This window comes from Lissotriton vulgaris, chromosome 2_1 (assembly GCF_964263255.1).
Source record: "Lissotriton vulgaris chromosome 2_1, aLisVul1.2, whole genome shotgun sequence".
Classification (NCBI taxonomy): Eukaryota; Metazoa; Chordata; class Amphibia; order Caudata; family Salamandridae; genus Lissotriton; species Lissotriton vulgaris.
The window spans coordinates 1,954,083,586-1,954,102,190 of record NC_141687.1 but is presented as its reverse complement, the minus strand read 5'-3'; the positions used below and the strand labels follow the sequence as shown (position 1 = coordinate 1,954,102,190).

Sequence of the window (18,605 nt, the reverse complement as noted above, 5' to 3'; positions counted from 1 at the left end):
CCAATCCTCCATCATTCTATTCAGAGGTATGGTGTTGACTAAACCCTTAGACGAGAATTCTTGAAACAAACCTTGGCAAAACCAACTTAACTTAAGCTACTTACTTACTCCCCTTCTCACGTGTTAGGCTTAGGTCAGGCACACAGGGGTAGGCTTAGTTAGAAGCACCAGTTGAGTATGTTAGCCTAATGTATATATGACTGTATAAATGTTTTATTACTTTTAAACCATTGTATGGCTAAGAAACCATATCAATGCTTTTACAGTTCTATTTCGCTATTCTTATCTTACTGTACGTACTTTTTATAATAACAGTTATTGCAATTGTGGCAATACATTTCTCTTGTATGAGAAGAAAGACTGTTCAATAAATGTTAACCCTTTATTGATAAACGCCCGTCTCTCTATTCTCTACATACCGTGAAAGTAAACTGCACTAGACTGACTGAGTGAAATCTATGTCTATTGTTTCACACGACCCTAGAGATCGACTCTTGATCTGAGGAGCAAAGTTGTCATGTTGCACGGTTGTTGGAAAGCTGAATCCCTTCTTGTCTGTGCCAAGGAAGCTGATCACTTCCTATGCAGAGAAGAAAGTTTCCAGTGACCTCTGAGCTACTTGGTAACACAACCCAATTAAGTTTAGCATAGTCAGTGGAGGCCTGGAATATAAGCAGTTCCACGTCGATACTACTGTTTATGTTATTCCAATGCGCAGGGCCTAGTGGGAAACTAGGAACTACACTACAAGCCCAAGATAGGATATTAAGGCTACAATACCAATGTTTCAGCCTCTATCCTGGGTTTTGGTAAGACTGACTCTGAGGCTTCTGGGCCTCATGGCCGTCTGCATCATGCTTGTGACATATGCCCGCTGGCATATGCGGGTTCTGCAGTGGGACCTGAAGTTCCAGTGGGCGCAGCATAAGGGAAATCGCTCTGACATGGTCCAGATCTCGAAGGGAACTGCAAAAGATCTGCAGTGGTTAACTAACTGCAATTAGGTCAGCGGCAGACCGCTCAACTTTCTCCAACTACATCTGACAATAGTGACAGATGCATCACTCCTGGGATGTGGCAGCAATGTGGGAGAGGTGGAGATCAGAGGCCTCTGGTTTCTGGCATAACCGGGCACCACATCCACCTACTGGAGCTCCAGGCAATCCGGCTGGCACAGACAACACCACCGCCATGTGGTACTGCAACTGACAGGGCGGTGGAGTCATATCCCTTTGTCAAGAGGCCCTATGTCTCCGGATGTGGCTGGAATTGCAGGGCATATCCTTGGTCGTTCAATACCTGGTGGGCTCTATAAATGCCAGGGTGGACAAACTCAGCCGCAGATGCCCAGGGAATCACGAATGGGATCTCCATCTAAGGTCTCTTTAGGCAGTGGGGAGAGCCTTGGTTAGATCTGTTCGCCACTGCCAAGAACGCTTAATTTCAGCAGTTCTGCGCGCTGGAGTTTCCAAGGCAGCTCTCGCTCGAAGACGCTTTTCATCTCTAGTAGAGCTCAGACCTCCTGTACACATTTTCGCCCATACCACTCCTGCCCAGAGTTCTCAAGAATATCAGGAATGACCGAACCCAAGTCATCCTTGTGGCTCTGGACTGGGCTGTGAAAGTTTGATATCCCACGCTGTTGAACATGGCCAACGGTGCTCCGATCAGGTTGCCTTTTCAAGCCGGGCATCTATCACAGCAGCAGGTTCCCACCCAAACCTTTCAATGCTCTGCCTTCATGCATGGAGATAGAGTGGCGACAATTGACAGCTTTCGACATTCAGTCCGAAGTCTGCTATGTTATCTTGGCAGCCAGGCATCCCTCCACCAAGATGGAATAAACTGCAGTTGGAGCAAGTTTCTGGTAGAAAAGCAAGTTGAGCCTCTTTTTGCTCCGCTATCTAAGGTCTTACAATTTCTTCTTTCACTTGCCTAGCAGACCTCAGCTTTGGGCACCTTAAAGAGTTATCTTTCTTCCATCTCAGCTTTTCTGCAGTTGCTAGATCAGCCATCCCCGTTAAAATCCCCTGTTGTAAATAGATGTTTGAAAGCTAGCCAACATATGTTGCCATCTTCTCCCTTTATCATGCCTCAGTAGGACCTTAATCTGTTTCTCACACTTCTGATGTGCACTCTTTTTGAGCCACTACACAACTCTCCTCTCAGGTTTCTTGCCATCAAGAAGGCCTTCCTAGTGGCATTAACAGCTGACCGGAGGGTCAGTGAGCTCTAGGCCTTGTCATCTAAGCCTTGTGCCAAACCAACTTCCCAGACAAACTGGTTCTTTGCACTAGAGCTTCCTTTCTGTCAAAAGTTTCTGCAACTCTCTTTCAAGTAGGCCAGTACATCACATTGCAGACATTTTGTGCTCTGCCACATCCCTCTAAGGAAGAGGAGCGACTCCATCAATTGGACCCAAATAGAGTGTTGTTGTTCTACCGAGAACACACAAAGAGTTCTGGGTGGACTACCAACTCTTCTTGGGGCATGTTGGGGCTTAGAAGAGGAAGGCTGTATAGAAACACACTATTCCCTGATGGATTAGACTCCCCTGATCATTTGCATGGTCATTCATTCAGAACTAAGGCTGCGACCACTGCATTAGCATGCAACGTTTTGGTCCTTAACATCTGCCAGGCAGCAACATGGGCTTTTCTGCAATCATTCCCCAAGCATTACTGACTGGGGAGTCAGGTCCATCGGGGCAGGCACTTTGCCCTTTAAGTCCTGCAGGACTTTTTTAATGTGAGTCTGTTTCGTAGACCCACCTCTAGGGAGGTACTGCATGGGCATCTATTCTACAGTTAGGAATCTGCGGCTCGAAGTCTCTATCAGATGCAACAGTTACTTAACTTCAGTGCCGCCTTATCTGGTAGACACTATCTAGCCTCAGATTTCTTACTGAACCATCCTCCCTGCTCTGTGAAAAGATTTCTAGGGTCAAGGCTGTTTCCGTTTCAGGGCCCTATTTGTCCATACCAATGGTCAGTATTCTTCATGGTTCTGCGCTTCTGGCGTGGAAAATAATTAATGTCAGCATGCTGAGATAGCACCTAACTAGGCATCGCGCACATCAATTCCAGCGCGGATAACACCCATGACACCACTTGGAGTCGAACTGCACCCATGGGTTTTACTCCTGAAAAAAATCCAAATCCAGTCTGATCCCTGGGGATAATTCTCAGGTAAGGAATCTGCAGCTAGATAGAGTCTCTGCCAGATAAGGCGTTATTAAAGGTAAGTAACTTCTTCAATAAATTCCGACAACCCATCACATCACTCTTTTAACAGTCCCCCTTTCATTAGTACAGTCACCCTGGATGTGTAAATGTCACTAATATGACAGGCTAATAACTTCACAAGTCTATAAAACCTCTGTAGCCAACGAGGAATTCTGCACTTGCTATTCCTACCACGAGCAATCGACCTTGTTCTAGCTGTGGTGATTTCCTGTATCAATTACTGTAATGGAATCTGTAGAGGGCATCCTGCCAGGGCAGACGATAGTCAAATTGTACAGAGTTCTTACACAGAAAATAAAGTTACACTTCAAATCCAAGGGGAAGAAAAATGCCCTTGGGCCAAAAATTACTTTAAACCATCTGATTAAATCACAATAATGCGCCTGCTGTGAAAAGGATTGACAAAGATAACGTATCTACAGAAATATGATTAATTTATTATTTACTTTAAAAAACAATAGGAATACATAGACAAAAATTAATTAACGAGAGACTAAAACACGGAAGATTAAGAAAGAATTCGGAACATTAAACAAGGATGGTCTTTTTCAATCTTTCGTGTTTTAATATGTTCATTTATTATTATGTAAGTATGTTAGTGAAACATGATTCCAGCAAACACACACTGCTTTTCAGCATCCTCAAAATAGCATGACTGCAATATAAAAACAACTATAAAATGTAAATAAACGAAATAAGTGACTGGATTCGTCAAGTTAGTATTGACCACTGTGATTAGAGACGCATGGTTTATTCACTGCCATTTGTTAATTGGTCCAAGTCCCTGAACCATAACTTTTTAAGGATCATACCACCAACAACCCGTCCTGATTTCCTAAAACTCCTAGTAAGGTTTTTGCCTAAGCGCCACCCCACCTAGGATGACGTAACAGCATCAAGGAGGAGAACACTGAATGCCAAAGCAAACTTCATGAAAAACAGGGGACTGAAGTCCAGGGAATCTTCTATGATGGACACAATAAACCACAGATGAAACAAATCAAAAACTGCACTCATACTTGTTTCACCTCCGTGGGTGTGGCGCCATTCTCCGTGCTGACCTCAAGTACCAAGGCCTCAAAGCACTGCTTGTTAAAGGCGCCGCGCCCTTGGATCACACTGCACTCAAGCATGATGGAGCATCGAGATCCAACAGATGCACCAGTTCCCACTGAATTCTCAGGAAGTGGCTTCTTACTTCCCAAAGTAAGGAAATATTCAGTTCAGATCACTTCCTCCACAGCTGCCTACAAAGTGTCCTCTGCAAGGATTGTCAGTGATGAAACTCCACTTTCCTGATCTAAACCTGCCATGGCGAGGATCATCGCTGCAGCTGTACAAGGAACACACAGTCCCAATCACCACTTACCGCCTGATCCCTTTGGTCACAGCATACATCTGCCTGGCTTTCTCGCCAGCCTGCTCCTGCGTTAGACGATGGTTAAACTGCATTAGGAGACGCTCTGCAAAAGGCGTGCCCGCTCCATAAATGCGCCCGTAGTTGAACACCTTGGCGTGCTCTCGGCTGATCCCAACGGTGGAGGCAGTTTTGCTGTGCAGGTCTGTGCCGCTGCTTTTTTTGCCCTGGAGTGTCATCCAGCCGAAAGCAGTGCAGCCTTGAAATGGGAGGAAAATGAGGGGAAGGCTGATTTAAAAATACAGATAGCATTATTGGATTAGAACTTAGCTTTCCTGTGCTTACAAAATATCAGTGAGGGATAGGTGGGGGTAGGGGGGTGGGGCAGGCTAATGAAAAGAGCTACAATACCAGAGCCACAAAGAAGGCAATGTCTACTATTTTCACCTCCCACCGTAGTCTATTAAAAAAAAGCAGAACACTTGGGAGGAGCAGACACCTTAGGGACAAGCCAACTTGAAGTAAACATTCTTTGAAAGTGTTTAGCCAGGTCTGTACTGTCTCAGGATAACGCATCCAGACAGCATGGTCCACAGAACGAGCACACACTATCCACTAAGGTTGTCCCACTAAGGTGCTTTTGGAAGGCAGCAAATGCTATCTTAGTACTCTGCCACTCTCGCTCACTCTGTGCCTGATGATATAAACATGTATAGAGTTGAGTGGACGTTTACATTTCAAACTGTAGTTTACTCTTTTGTACCATCCCAATTCCCTATCGGCAACCCTCCTCTCCATCACATCATAGTGTTCTATAAAGACCCCACATGCCATATTGTTTTAAGTACAACTAGCCACTCTAGATGCGTCAACATCAATGCAGCTGTTCTTTGTAAAGAATAGAGGTGTGGGTGTGCATCTTTGGCAGCTCTACAATCTAAGAGTGTCATCTGAAGCAGTCTTCTCTTTCGAGCTACAGCGAATATTATTGCCAAAAGAGTCTTTCACTCTCCATACTTTCTTTAATGTGCCCTTCCTCTGTTGCTATTTACTCACAATACTTACGCAATAGGGTCCTGTCTGGCATCTTTGATTGAATTTAACTGGCCTTTCCTTCCAAAAATCAGAATAAGCTACACTGAAATTTTCTGTGGCTCAACTGGGCCTGGCTTTGGACAAACCGTCGTCTACATCCCCATATTTAAACACTAGAATAACTCCACAGAAAGCAGTCCACTGACTTCAAACCATTTCATTAGGCACACATGTTGTTTTCTGGCTCAACCCTGGCGAACATGTGCCAGTCATCCTGATTTCACACCACAGGACACAACTGTTATTTCAAGTTTGGATTGGGCAGACTTTTAAACACAATTACAAGTCTGAGGTGTTGGAGAGGGTGGAGTACAAACGTCATTCCTGCCAGTGGACTCCTGCTGGCAGGTTCTCACTGGAGTGAAGGTTGATGGGAAGTAGTACAGGGAGTAACTGTGGCACACAAAGCTTGCTCTATGGATATGCTTCCATGTTTATTTAAACGGAGAATGACACGCTAATCATGTTGCTACAATTTCCATACAAAAGGGAAAGTTATTTTCCTGTGAAACTTGTTCAGAAAAAAGTTTAACTCCAGATTTACATCCTTGTGAATTCCACAGCAGCAGACCACAAAATGGATTGTAGCCTGTGAGGTACTATTTCACCCTGTCTGAATTTTAAGGTCACCAGATCTTCTCTTACCGTGAATTCCAGTAAAATTAGCCTCTCCGAGTATCGCAGCTATCCACAGCTCCTGGGAATCGACATCTGCACCAATCAAGTTGTAGCCCGGAGGTGCCTGAACCATCGCTTTCAGTTCACTGCCTACTCGGTCGACCTTCAGAAAATAAGCAATAAATGCTGTGATTCAATTCAATTTCTCAAAAATAATTAAGATGTGTAAGCGATAATAACTTTCAGAGAGTGTTGATCCATTCCAACCTCATCAATCGCTTGTTATTATTTTGATTAAGAAACATAATCCTCTTCTTTTACAGTGGCTTTATGGCATTTTAGAGCGAAGAATCGCCAGACTTCAAACAAGACAACAACATGGTACAAATATTCTAAAAATTCTTTTTACTCTTCTTACTTTAACAATAAACCCGTAAATTATTGATAGGAAAATACTCTTCCATATTCTCTCTTCTGAAGTCTGTCCACAATATAGCACTATTTTCTTTCATTAGTGGTTTCAGATACTGTGAGTATGTTTAGGTAATTCTAGCAAGTTTTGCTTACTGCTTGGGAAAGATAGGGCTTTGTTGAATTCAAGCAGCAGAAGCTGCTTATAGGCTATGTCTATGACCATTCGACATAGTGGTGAAAGCCAGATTGAACAAGATTGAACAAGTCTATATTGGGGCATCAATGTCTAATGCCACATCTGTTTGAGATCATTACTGAATAAGTTTGGCCCAGAAAAAGGTACTATGCAAAACAGTGGTCTTGGGCCATGGCGATAAACCAACAGTTACGACTGCTTAATATTTGGGCTTTATGTTCAGTCTAGCTTTATTAGCAGAATAGATAATTTAATCTTCAGAAAGGAGGTTCCTATATGATTAGCAGACTTTTGACTGGTAGTTGTAACAACTTTACCAGTAGTTAAATTTTTCTCTCAAGGATGCACACGAACTGTAGTTATCTTAACGCAGTGTACTACAGCAAGAAAAGATAAAGCATACCATTTTGCCTCTGTCTCTTTATTAAAATCAAGACTTTCCTTTACAGGTGTTAACCAAATTAGCACAAACCATATATTGGTCTTTAGAAAATCTTTCTATGGACACTGTGTAGTTGAGAAACGTTTTCTACTTATTCTTATCACTAAATATTTTGAAAGTGAATGAACAATATAATACAACATGGAATATGCTGAAAAACCATTTGTTTTATGCTTATAAGGGGCTACACCCTGATAGCGCATGAACGCCTGTGGGTCTTAAGCTTCTTTACATATTACATGGTGAAAATATGCACATGTACAGGTATTGATGTTGGTGGAGTGGGGAATTAAATGGAAAGCTAGACTGAAAAAGCATGACAGAGTTACAAGAAAGACCTCCGCTAAAATGCCATGCTTTCGGTGCTTTACCGCAAGAGGCAGCTTAGAATTAAATGAATGGAGAAATCAAACAAGTAGGACAACGCAGAAATACAGAGTAATCCAACACATATGGATGACAGAGTGATCCTGAACGCAAATAAAAATAATAATGTTTCTTCAATAGGCACGTGGGTACGTCAATCCTTGATGCTACAATAGGACCTACCAGTACACTTTTCATTACAAGCGTTCTATCAGGGGGGTTTGGTGGGAAATGTTTTTCTACAAATTTTCTGAAGTACAAACTGCCCTGGACCATAGTGTAGTGTAGTGTAGTTCCTATATTCCCAATAGGCTCTGCACATTGGAATAGTATATCCTATAGATTAGACGTAGGACTGAGGTCGACTAGGTCTCTATCGAATATACTAGACTTAATTGTGTGTGCCAGCTAGCTCAGAGGTCACTAGAAAATTTCTCGAATTCACAAGGGATTAGTCTCTGACAACCGCATAAACATGACAACTTTGTTTCCCCAAAATAAAATGTATCTTCAGAGTCGTGGAAACAATAGATAGATATTTCACTCAGTCAATCGTGCATGCTTCGTTTTACTAGAGGTGCAGAGAAAGTAGAAAGACGAGCGTTTTCAATAAAAGGATTTATTGAACAGCCTTCTTTCTCAAGCATAAGAAATTAACTGCTACAATCGTAAAACTGTTTGTAAAATATAATGCATACAGTATAAATAGTAGAATAAAATAATACTGTAAGAGCATTGTATGGTTCCTAAACCATATATAAATACATACATAAATAACAGAGGCTAAAAGTACTCAACTGGTGCTTCTAAAATACGCCTACCCCGGTGTACCTACCCTAAGCTTAGTACGAGGGAGGAAGTAAGTGAGGTGTAACATAAAGGTAGTATTCTTTTGCCAAGAATTTGCTCAAGATTTCTCTAAGGGTCTAATCAGCTCCGTACCTTAGTTTAGAATGGAGAAGGTCGATCTCGGGACTCGATTTCCCAACAACCCGCAAGGGTAGCTTAGAAACACTGCAGCTGGATTTCTCGGCAGGAGAAAAGACAGCGTCTCTCACAGTGCGTCTGCTGGAGGGTCGGCTTCCTTCGGCACTTGCTGTAGCAGGGCGCGTCGGGCAAGTAGATAGTCGAACTGCTCCAAACCACTGTGTGTTTGCTTGGGCGAGTGTGGGCATATTTATACCTTGAAGGTGCGGACTTTGACGTACAGTAGGACATAATAACGTCATCAAAGAGTCTCAGTTCTTTGAAAACTCCATGAGTTCTTGGATAAATCAATATTCAAGCAAGGGGAAGTCCCCGGCTGCTGAAGCTGAGCTTTCCAGGAAATCGTTGTGGATTTTCGGAACTAGTGGAAGTAGCCCTGCCGTATTTGGACTGCATGAGCTATGCCTAAATATGGTTATGATTTCTACGCCTATGTAAGGATATGGTGATTTATACCTATATACGGGCATGAATCGGGACATTTACAATAGGGTCCTAAAATGATACATAACAATAGGGGTGCATTCACAGAAGAGGAAAGCATCTTTCATTGTCTTTGGGTACAGGGTGATTATAGTCTCTTACTCTAGCGTTGCTCGCCGTTAACCAAGTCGGCTCCACAGCCCGACGTGTGATGGTTCCAGCAGTGACAACCTGTGGCACGATAGCGCCATATTTATTTTCTTCATCATAGTCTGTATGCCTAGAACACAAGTCAAAAAACGTTAATACAAACCTGTTTTGTTTTTACTCAATGGTGATCCATTTAAAAATAAACATGTTCTTTGACGTATATTTTCTGGAGGCTAGATCAGAAATCTGTCAAAACAAAGTTCTTGAACGGCGCAAAGAATGCACTAAAATAAATTATAGATCCGTAAAACTTTGTTCCGGGAAAAGTGTATGGCCTAAAGAGGTTAAATTCATGAGAAATCAGAGGCAACGTACCACAAACGTAATTGTAACACTAGCTGAAATGAATAGACTCAAAGTACGGTTGACTAGGGGATCATTCTGATAGACTTCAGGCAGGGTACTTGTGTACATGCTCAAAAGCTAGTTCAGTACAGTGAGCACAAACTGACCTGCTCTAGAGAGACTCGTTCAGGACTGGTACAAGTGGATAGGGAGTACCTGCGTTGATTCTAAATAGGTCAGTGCAAGTGACAACATTAGTTGTTAAAAGTGCCATTTATTTGTACAAACCTAAAATGCAATACAATGGTTTCAGCGCACTATACATAAAACTATGGTGAAGTCAGACCAACTTAAATAAAAGAGTCTGGCACCAGTAGAGCATATATTTCTAGTGGATCATTAACATGGAAAGGAGAGATGCACTGTCCAGTAAAAACCCTCTATTCCCCACCCGCGGTCTCCATCCTTCATTCAAATCCACTGCTCATTACAGTCCTCCGACTGCACATCTAGAGTAACTGGAACGCAGCATATTCAAGACAGCAGCCTAACAACGTAGTTGTTTCACTCCCATATTCTTGCTGCTAAAACAGATTTTCAGCACCTTGAAGATGCCTTGGAGCATAATGCTATGTTACAAGCATATTGTATAACAAATTGCACACAATTGTAAACTACACTGCTCTTTTGAAATCAGGGCATCCTGTGCAGTTCTGTCTAACAGCAGGCACTAGAAAAGCTATAACAAACAGAAGGTGAGTTGGCTCAGTATTAGTAAATGTTTATAAGCCTTAGGAAGGGCTGACAAGCTTTAGGATGGTGGTGGTTATTATATTTGAGCATTAAAATAGAATCTAGAAAATGTATAGTACATGGTGAGAAACACATCTTAGTTGGATATAAGAACGTTAGCTATGACCAATGCTACCATATGTTGGCATGACTCTACCTGGTTACTGTTCGGGGAAGTTCGCCTTTCTTCAGCATCACCACCATCTGGGAACTGTAACGATAAAACAATATCAGATCACCACCTGGACAGCCAGGGAAGTAATTCTTATATTGATAACACTGCAAATGGCGTGTGTTGTATTTAACAATATTGCTAATTAACAGTTTGATGGAAAAGTAAAAATCGCTCAGTGGTTAAATCATAGGGATGTTTTACCCCGAATAGATGCTGTATAACATGTCTGAATAACAATAAAGCATTTGTCAGAATTACCACAACCTTTAAGGTTTTATGATTCCAAAGAAAGCCTCCTCCGAGAGACTCCTAAGTACCCATTTCAAGCCCAAGAATAAGTCCCTAGATTCACCATATATACCCAGGAAACCTCTGCCCTACCCAGTGTTCACCCGGCCTCGACCATGCAGCCTTACTCACAAATTACAAATGAAAAAAACAGTATTCAAAGCTGCCCATGGCCTAGCACACCTCTGTGTAGACTATTTCATTCAGCATAGCCAATCACTCCCATCTGATTGTTCACCCAAAGCCTCCTCATCGCCCAAAACTATTTCTTTCCTTGCAAAGCCTTCCCAATGACCTCTCAGAATGCTTCATAACATCTCTCAAGAATTCTCTTCAACAACTTGAAATTCTCACCTCAACACAACCACTAAGACTGCGGCTACATCAATGGACTGCTCTATTACCTCTTTCCATTCATACTTTAACACCTTGGCTGCTAGGCGTTTTCCCCCTCCTGTGCTGGAAATTGCCATTTTGCTGGTGACATGACGAGCTCAGCTCGTCATCAGCACAGCTCAACTGTGCATCATGACGAGCTGAGCTCGTCATGAGCATCGAAAGGGTTAAGGAATGTGGTCATAGCCAAATCACCCGTCCCTCCTACAGTAATTTGTTTTATCAATAATATTTTATATATTGCTTATGTATCACATTCTCAGTTACCTTTGTACAAAATCTTGCCCAAAATGCCATCAGCTACTTAAACGTTCCTCAATCACAACCCCCTCCACTCAAGGTTTTAAGCACAAAATATCAAATGCAGTTGGGCAAATATTGATGGAATAATTCTACAGAACCAATTTACATGCATCGTTTTCATCCCCAGAAAGCCAAAAGTCTTCAGGTACCCTCAACCAAGACACACACACGACTTGCACTGTATATTCTGAAGGACACACATTGGACAATTCTTATAATAAACAGGAAATGTAAAAAAACAAAAAACGTTAAAACATTTATTTAATCCTTTGCATTCTACTTTTACAACTAACGCTAACATAAAATTAGATAGTAGAACAAAATGTACTTCTTTCCACTAAATCACTACATGAAAGGCTAGTCGATTATATCCAGGAGTTGGCCTAACGGCTAGGGAGGTCGGCCTGGGGAACTAGGTTCGAGTCTCGGAAATGAAGCTGAACATCCTGTGATTCTGGGCAAATCACTTAATCTCCCCGTGCCTAACAAAAACGAATGTAACGCAACTGGTGCTATGTAAAGCGCTCTGATACCCGATACCTTAGGGTCAAGTTCGCAGTATATAAAACTCTATAAAATAAAAATTGAATTGAACTATTTTATTTAACAATCATGTTTGCTGGCACTTCTGAATCGATAAGACAATACAGAAACACAATATTAAACAATCACCTGACAGGTCATGGCATACATCAGTTACCCAAGTAGGAGTGAAGGCAAAAATGCATATTACAGGAAAGAAAGATAGGTATAAAATCAAATATGTGATGAAAGAGAGGTCTAAAGGCATAAATCCCCAAGGACTTTAGTCCAAATGAAAATTGTCTTCCGAGGGGTCCAAGATAGTACAATGCTTGTTGAATCATCCAGTTGAACAAGTTATTTACCTTCAGTAATAATGCCTTATCTGGTTGGGATTCTATCTAATTCTAGCCGCAGACTCCTTATTTTTGTATATTCCAAAGGCGTCAGACTTGATCTGGAAAATTCTAAACAGTGCCGGATGTGAAATGCGCAGTGTCTATATTGGTGCTACCCCTGCGAGCTGCCCTCATTTTCTTTGTGACTGTTTCCATGCCAGAAGCACGCTGCCATTCCTCAGTGCTGTGACTACTGTGCCTGAATATGGGCATTTGCAGGTCGAGAGATTCAGTACGCAGAACAAAGAGGATAGGAAGTTTGGTAATGGAATCTGCAATTAGATATAGTCTCTACAAGATAAGGGATTGCCAAAATTAAATAACTTGCTCATCTTGTTCTTCTGATAGAGTTCCAGCCGCAGACTCCTTACCTTAGAATAGATACCAAAAGCTACTCCTGGAGGTGGGTCAGTAAATTAACTCCATCCAAAAGGTCCTGGAGGACCGACGGGCAAATCGCCCATTACGAATGACATGACTGTCAAAGCAAAAGTGTTTAGTGAACGTGTGCAGAGAAGGCCGATAGATGTCCTGGACAGGGACTCCATGACCTAACACATTGGTCGTAGCTTTGGTCCTGGTAGAATAAGCCCACAGGCCCTCAGGAGGTAGCAGATCTCAATGCAGAGTACAATCCACCTGGAAATGGCCCGCTTCTACACTGCTTTACCTTTCTTTGTAACAGTGAATCCCACAAGGAGCTGATTATCTACCCAATGCTCTTTGGTGTGATCTGGAGAGAAGGACAAAGTTCTTTTCGTATCCAGGCGTGGAGTCTCTCCTCCTCCTTGAAGGGGTGTAGAGGAGGGGAAAATGTCGGCAGTCTGACGCTTTGGATGACATGGAAAAATGTCACCACATTTGGTAAGAAAGAGGCATGGGTGCGGAGAACCAGTTTATCTGGGAAGAAACTGGTGTACGGAGGTTGAACAGACACAGCCTGTAACTCGCTGACCTGCCCTGTAGATGTGGTGGTCACCAAGAAAACTGTCTTGAGTGTCAGGAGTCAGAGAAGACAACTATGCATTGGTTCAAAGGAGGAACACATCAGTTAGGTCAAAACTAAGCTATGGCCTCACTGGGGCATAACGAAAGGTTTGGGAGGGAAAATGTGTTGCAGGCCTTTCAGGCAATGTGTCACAAAAGATGACTTAATCAAGGAGGGTTGATCCAGCAGCTGCAAGAAAGCAGATTTAGCCAAAAGATACCCCTTAAAAGGCCTTATCGAGCTAAAGACACAATGAACAGCAACACTTCAGACAATAGGCCAGACAGTAGATCAATATGTTTGTTAGCTCACCAAGCCATAAAATTGTTCAAACAGCAGGCGTATACGGTCTTTGTTGATGGACACTTTGCTGCCAAAATGACATTACAGACCTCAGGAGTGAGGGCGAATACCCAAAACTGTTGCCACTCAATCTCTATGCATGGAGGTGGAGTGTGCACAGATATGAGTGCAGAATCCTGTCCTGTTACTGTGACAGGAGATCCTCCCAAAGGGGCAGCCTATTCGGAGTACAGATGCCCGTCTAAGCAGTTCTGGATACCATACTCTCCTTGCCCAATGCAGATCCACCAGGATAACTTGGGCCTTGTTGGTTCTACTCATGTTGAGAACACGGGGAAGGAGAGGTATCAGCAGAAAGTCATATAGGAGTACCATATTCTAGTCTAGCTGGAATGGGTCTCAGAGCAAGAGCTGCTTTGGAAACTCCAACGTGCCGAAGCCCTGACATTGTGCTTTCTTGGAGGTGACAAATAAATCTAGCCAAAGTTCTCCCCAGTCCTGAATGAGATCTGGAGCAACCTCTATATGCAGTCGCTATTTGTGATCTGTGAGGCATCAACGGCTGAGTTTGTTAGTCCTGGAGTTTAGAGATCCCGCTTGGTGCTGCACAACCAGGAAAATGCCCTGACTTTCTAGCCATGTCCAGAGACGCGGAGTCTCATGACAAAGATCCATGACCCCACTTTGTACTGTGGTAGTGTTGTCCGGGAACACCTGAACCAGCTTTCCTGTCATTAATGAAGGAATGTTTTCAATGCCAAGCGAATCACCCTCAGCTCCAAAAGACTAATGTGGAGCTGAGAACTCTGATCTCCATCTTTCCCAGATGGCCATCCCAGCCCAAGAGCGATGTATCAGTCATCATTGTAATCTCTGGGAGAGGAAGGAAGAGGGGTCAGCACTGCCCCAATCTAAGTCCAATAGCCACCACTGCAAATGTTATGTTATGTTATGGAAATTTATAACGCGCACAGCTGCTCCAGCAAAGGAGCGTCCTGGCGCATGACAAGGTAACAACATAACACAGCTAAAGAGGTAACAGACTAAGAAGTGCGACAGTTTAAGAAAATAAAAAGGTCTTAATGGCCCTACGAAATGAGAAAAGATCATCAAGGGCACGGATCTTTAAAGGAAGGGAGTTCCATAAGGCCGCAGCGCGTACTCGAAATGAGCGGCCACCAGCCCGACTGCGCTTGAACCGGGGAACTGCTTCAAGTTCATGGCCCAACGAACGTAAAGAGCGGGCAGGAACATAAGGAGACAAAAGATTCAAGAGAATCTGGGCAGGGGAGCCCTTAAGGATCTTATGAGAATGACAGAGCACTTTAAATTGGATTCTCTGCTTAACCGGCAGCCAATGAAGGGAGCGCAGGGTATTGGCAGCGGAACAGAACCTGGGCAGACCCACCACTCCTCTAGCTGCCGCATTTTGCACACGTTGTAGACGAGTGATTTCAGCCTGGTTTATCCCTACCAAGAGGGAGCTGGCATAATCAAGCCGGGAAATCACCGTCGCCTGCCCCACAAGCTGCCTGGTCGAAGCGTCAAAGCGACTAAAATCTTTTGTAGTCTCCTTTGAAATCTGGACAAAGTTGGGCAGATTCCCCAGATGCTGTTCCCATTGTGACTTCAGATCCCACTTCAGAGCACACATATGCCATCAAGTGAATTTCACCAGCAGGATGCAGGAGGACATCAGACACAGCAGTCTCAGAGTCAATCTCTCTTGAATCCGGGACTGATGTTGAAACATTGGGATCATAACCCAAATGCCATGGACTCTCTGCTCCGGAGAGTAGGCTCAGAATTTCACTGTGTTTAGAATAGCTCGAATGAAAGGGAGCAACTGAGAAGGGGTTAGGTCAGACTTCAGTACGTTGACAGTGAACCCCAGCGAATTTAGGCGGTCCGCTGTAGTTTGGAGGGAAGTGACGAATGCCTAGGGCAAGCCTGCCTTCAGCAGGCAGTCTTCGAGGTAGGGGAAGACTGGAACTCTTGACATCCGCAGATGTGCTGCAACAACCACCATCACCTTGATGAAAACCCGAGGGGCAGTGGTGAGACCAAAGGGGAGACCGTGAACTGCAAATGACCCTGTTCCACCGTGAACCACAGGTAATACCGATGGCCTGCAGAATGGAGATGTAAAACTAGCCATCCTGCAGAACCAGCACTACAAACCAGTCCCCAGGGTCAAACACAGAGAGGACCACGAGGAAGCATAAGAATCTTGAGTTACTCCTTCCTCAGGAAGGCATTGAAAGGCCTTCATCCTTCCCAGGCAACAAAAAGTGGTGGTCATACAACTCATGACCTTCTAATAGTTAAACAGGTAAAGTAGCCTACAAGGCCTTTATTTACAAAATATTTTTCTTAAAGGATTTGGTATATATTTGTTCTTGAGTGATGTTAGACCTGCCATCCTTGGTCAGGGTTTCCCATGTATGTTTGCCTTTGCCACCTGTGTTTTTGCTGTAAGCTGAATTTTGCTTTTGCTAGTCTAGATGCTTTTGTCACTTTGCCACTGCTGAGCAGTGCAAAGTGCAACTACTCTCATGTGAATATTGATTGGTGTTTCCATGATTGGCTTGTTTGACTTAGTACTAAGTCCCTAGTACAGTGCACTGTGTATGCCCAGGGCCTGCAAGTCAAATGCTGCTAGTGGGCATGCAGCAGTGATTGTGCCACTCACACAGGCGACCCTTCAAAGGGGTCTCAGACTTGCCACTACAGCATCTGCGCGCAGTCTCTGAGGCCATGCCGACCTGGCAAGTGCACTCACTTATTCTCTACACATCCACAAAGGACACGGGTCTAACGGACAGTTTACCGACCATTGACCAGATTTAATACCCAATTCAACTAATTCAATACATAAAAATCTGCACCTCCCATGCACTGAGGTGAAGCCCGAGGCACCGACGGAGAGGGCGGGGTCTCATACACCTGAGTAATTACCGGGTGAGGTGAGGCCAATATCTCATATAGGACAGGTGTGACAATCACTCTGCCTCTATGAAGGTAATATGACAAACACATAATTATATGTTTTCATTGTATGTTTTCAAGTATGCAGTAGCTTATTGTTATAAAAGGTCCTGAAGAAAGCCTGAGCTACAAGCCCCTTATGGCTGAAACTAGTCGACCGCTTTTCACAAGCAGCAACATATTTGGTTTCCTTCGTATCTGCAAGTATTTTATTAGGTTTGGGAGAGATGTTAGAATAAACGGTTTTTCTCTTCCATATCCTTTTTAGATCACCATTTCACTTGTACTGCACTTAATCTTCTTCCATCACATATTTAGTGGATATCCTCTAGATACAAAGGATGATCAAGTAGCACAACTGGTCATTGGTCTTTTTCTACTACTCCATGTAAAGGTCACAGAGACCGATACGAAATTCACACCACATCATCTCCTTTTATGTTGGAAGGGCTGAGTGGTAAGAAAAGAAGGATATCCTGATGATGACACTGGCCACGATTGGCAGTTGATGGAATCTGACTGTTTCGTAATGGTCTCTGTGTTAGATATCAGTTCTGATTATGGAATAGAATATTCCTTTTAGAATTCTATTTAATAATAGTAAGCTAGATAGCTGATGGTTGCTGTGTCTCTTTTCCTTAATGGATGTTTGTTTGACCGCCAGATTTTTATGTATTGAATATAAGTGTGCCCACTTGCCAGGCCCTAACCTACCCTTTTCTTACATGTGAGTCACCCCTAATGTGGGCCCAAGGTACCACTGTGGATGCATCACCTACCCTTCAGTCGAGAACCGACGCATCCCCTCCCAGGCGTGTGAGTAATGAACCGACACATAACCTCCCCTAAAGTAAGGAACCGACACTTCACTTTCCCTGGACATAAGGAACGGTCGCATCGCCTTCCCTGCAGCTGTTTTTGTTTATGATTGTGAGGTATCCAAGGTACTTTGTGTTGAAAGTGTTGCAGCTATAGTTTGTTGCTATGGACAGAACTGTTATTACCTTTTAAGAATTACATTTTCAGTACTTTACTGTGGATTTCTGTTGTTTTGGTCTTGTTTGGGTTAGATAAAGATTACTTCTTTTTCTAAACTGGTGTGGTGTCCATTTGTAGTTTTTTCACTGTATAACTGTATGTGTGAACACATGCTTTACACACTGCTTCTGAGATAAGACTGTCTGCTCGTGCCAAGCTACCAAGGAGGTGAGCAGGGGTTATTTTAGGACTATATCCCCCTTATCCTGACTAGGAAAAAGGGTCCCTACTTGGACAAAGATGCAAACCATTGTCCACTGGAGGCTCCCATTTCTAACAAATGATAATATACGACACCACAAATAATTTAAATCAAGACTTGAATGATTCCTTCAGTAAATAAGGTGTATCAAAAATTATCTGATTTGTATACCAAAATGTATGAAACAGGAGTTCAAAACCAAACAGTTCTCACATACATTGATAACAGACAAAAAAATTCATTAACAATTGAAATATGCTCATCATCAATGTATAAATACCCATCTCCACGTAATCAAAAATGGAGTTGATCCTAGGCATAGGAATCTAAACTCAAAGTAATTCAATTTAACAATAACTAAAACGAAGAATGAGTTATACGTCGACGTTTCGGATTCGTTGCAATATGTCAGTACATAAATGGATGTTGTGAGATTCTGTGACCCCTTGGTCGGTAATTTGAAGGTTGACACAGTCTATGCCGTATGCCTATGTGAAAAGGGTCTCTTAAAGAGTACACTGAAGTCAACTTTATTTTCGAGATTATAGGACATCATACGAAGGGATTAGATTTT

At 43.0% G+C, this 18,605-nt stretch overlaps 1 protein-coding gene across 3 annotated transcripts in view; it reads right to left on the bottom strand.

Annotated features, from left to right (window-relative positions):
• Positions 1-18,605, bottom strand: part of POLG (DNA polymerase gamma, catalytic subunit) — a 796,646-nt gene that overhangs the window by 211,946 nt on the left and 566,095 nt on the right. For all 3 annotated transcript variants that reach the window (XM_086958137.1, XM_086958139.1, XM_086958138.1), the window contains exons 15-18: positions 10,588-10,641; positions 9,306-9,423; positions 6,343-6,478; positions 4,615-4,861 (exon numbers count right to left, since the gene is read on the bottom strand). In XM_086958137.1, the coding sequence (XP_086814263.1) occupies positions 4,615-4,861; positions 6,343-6,478; positions 9,306-9,423; positions 10,588-10,641 (555 nt within the window). The remainder of the gene's footprint in view (positions 1-4,614; positions 4,862-6,342; positions 6,479-9,305; positions 9,424-10,587; positions 10,642-18,605) is intronic.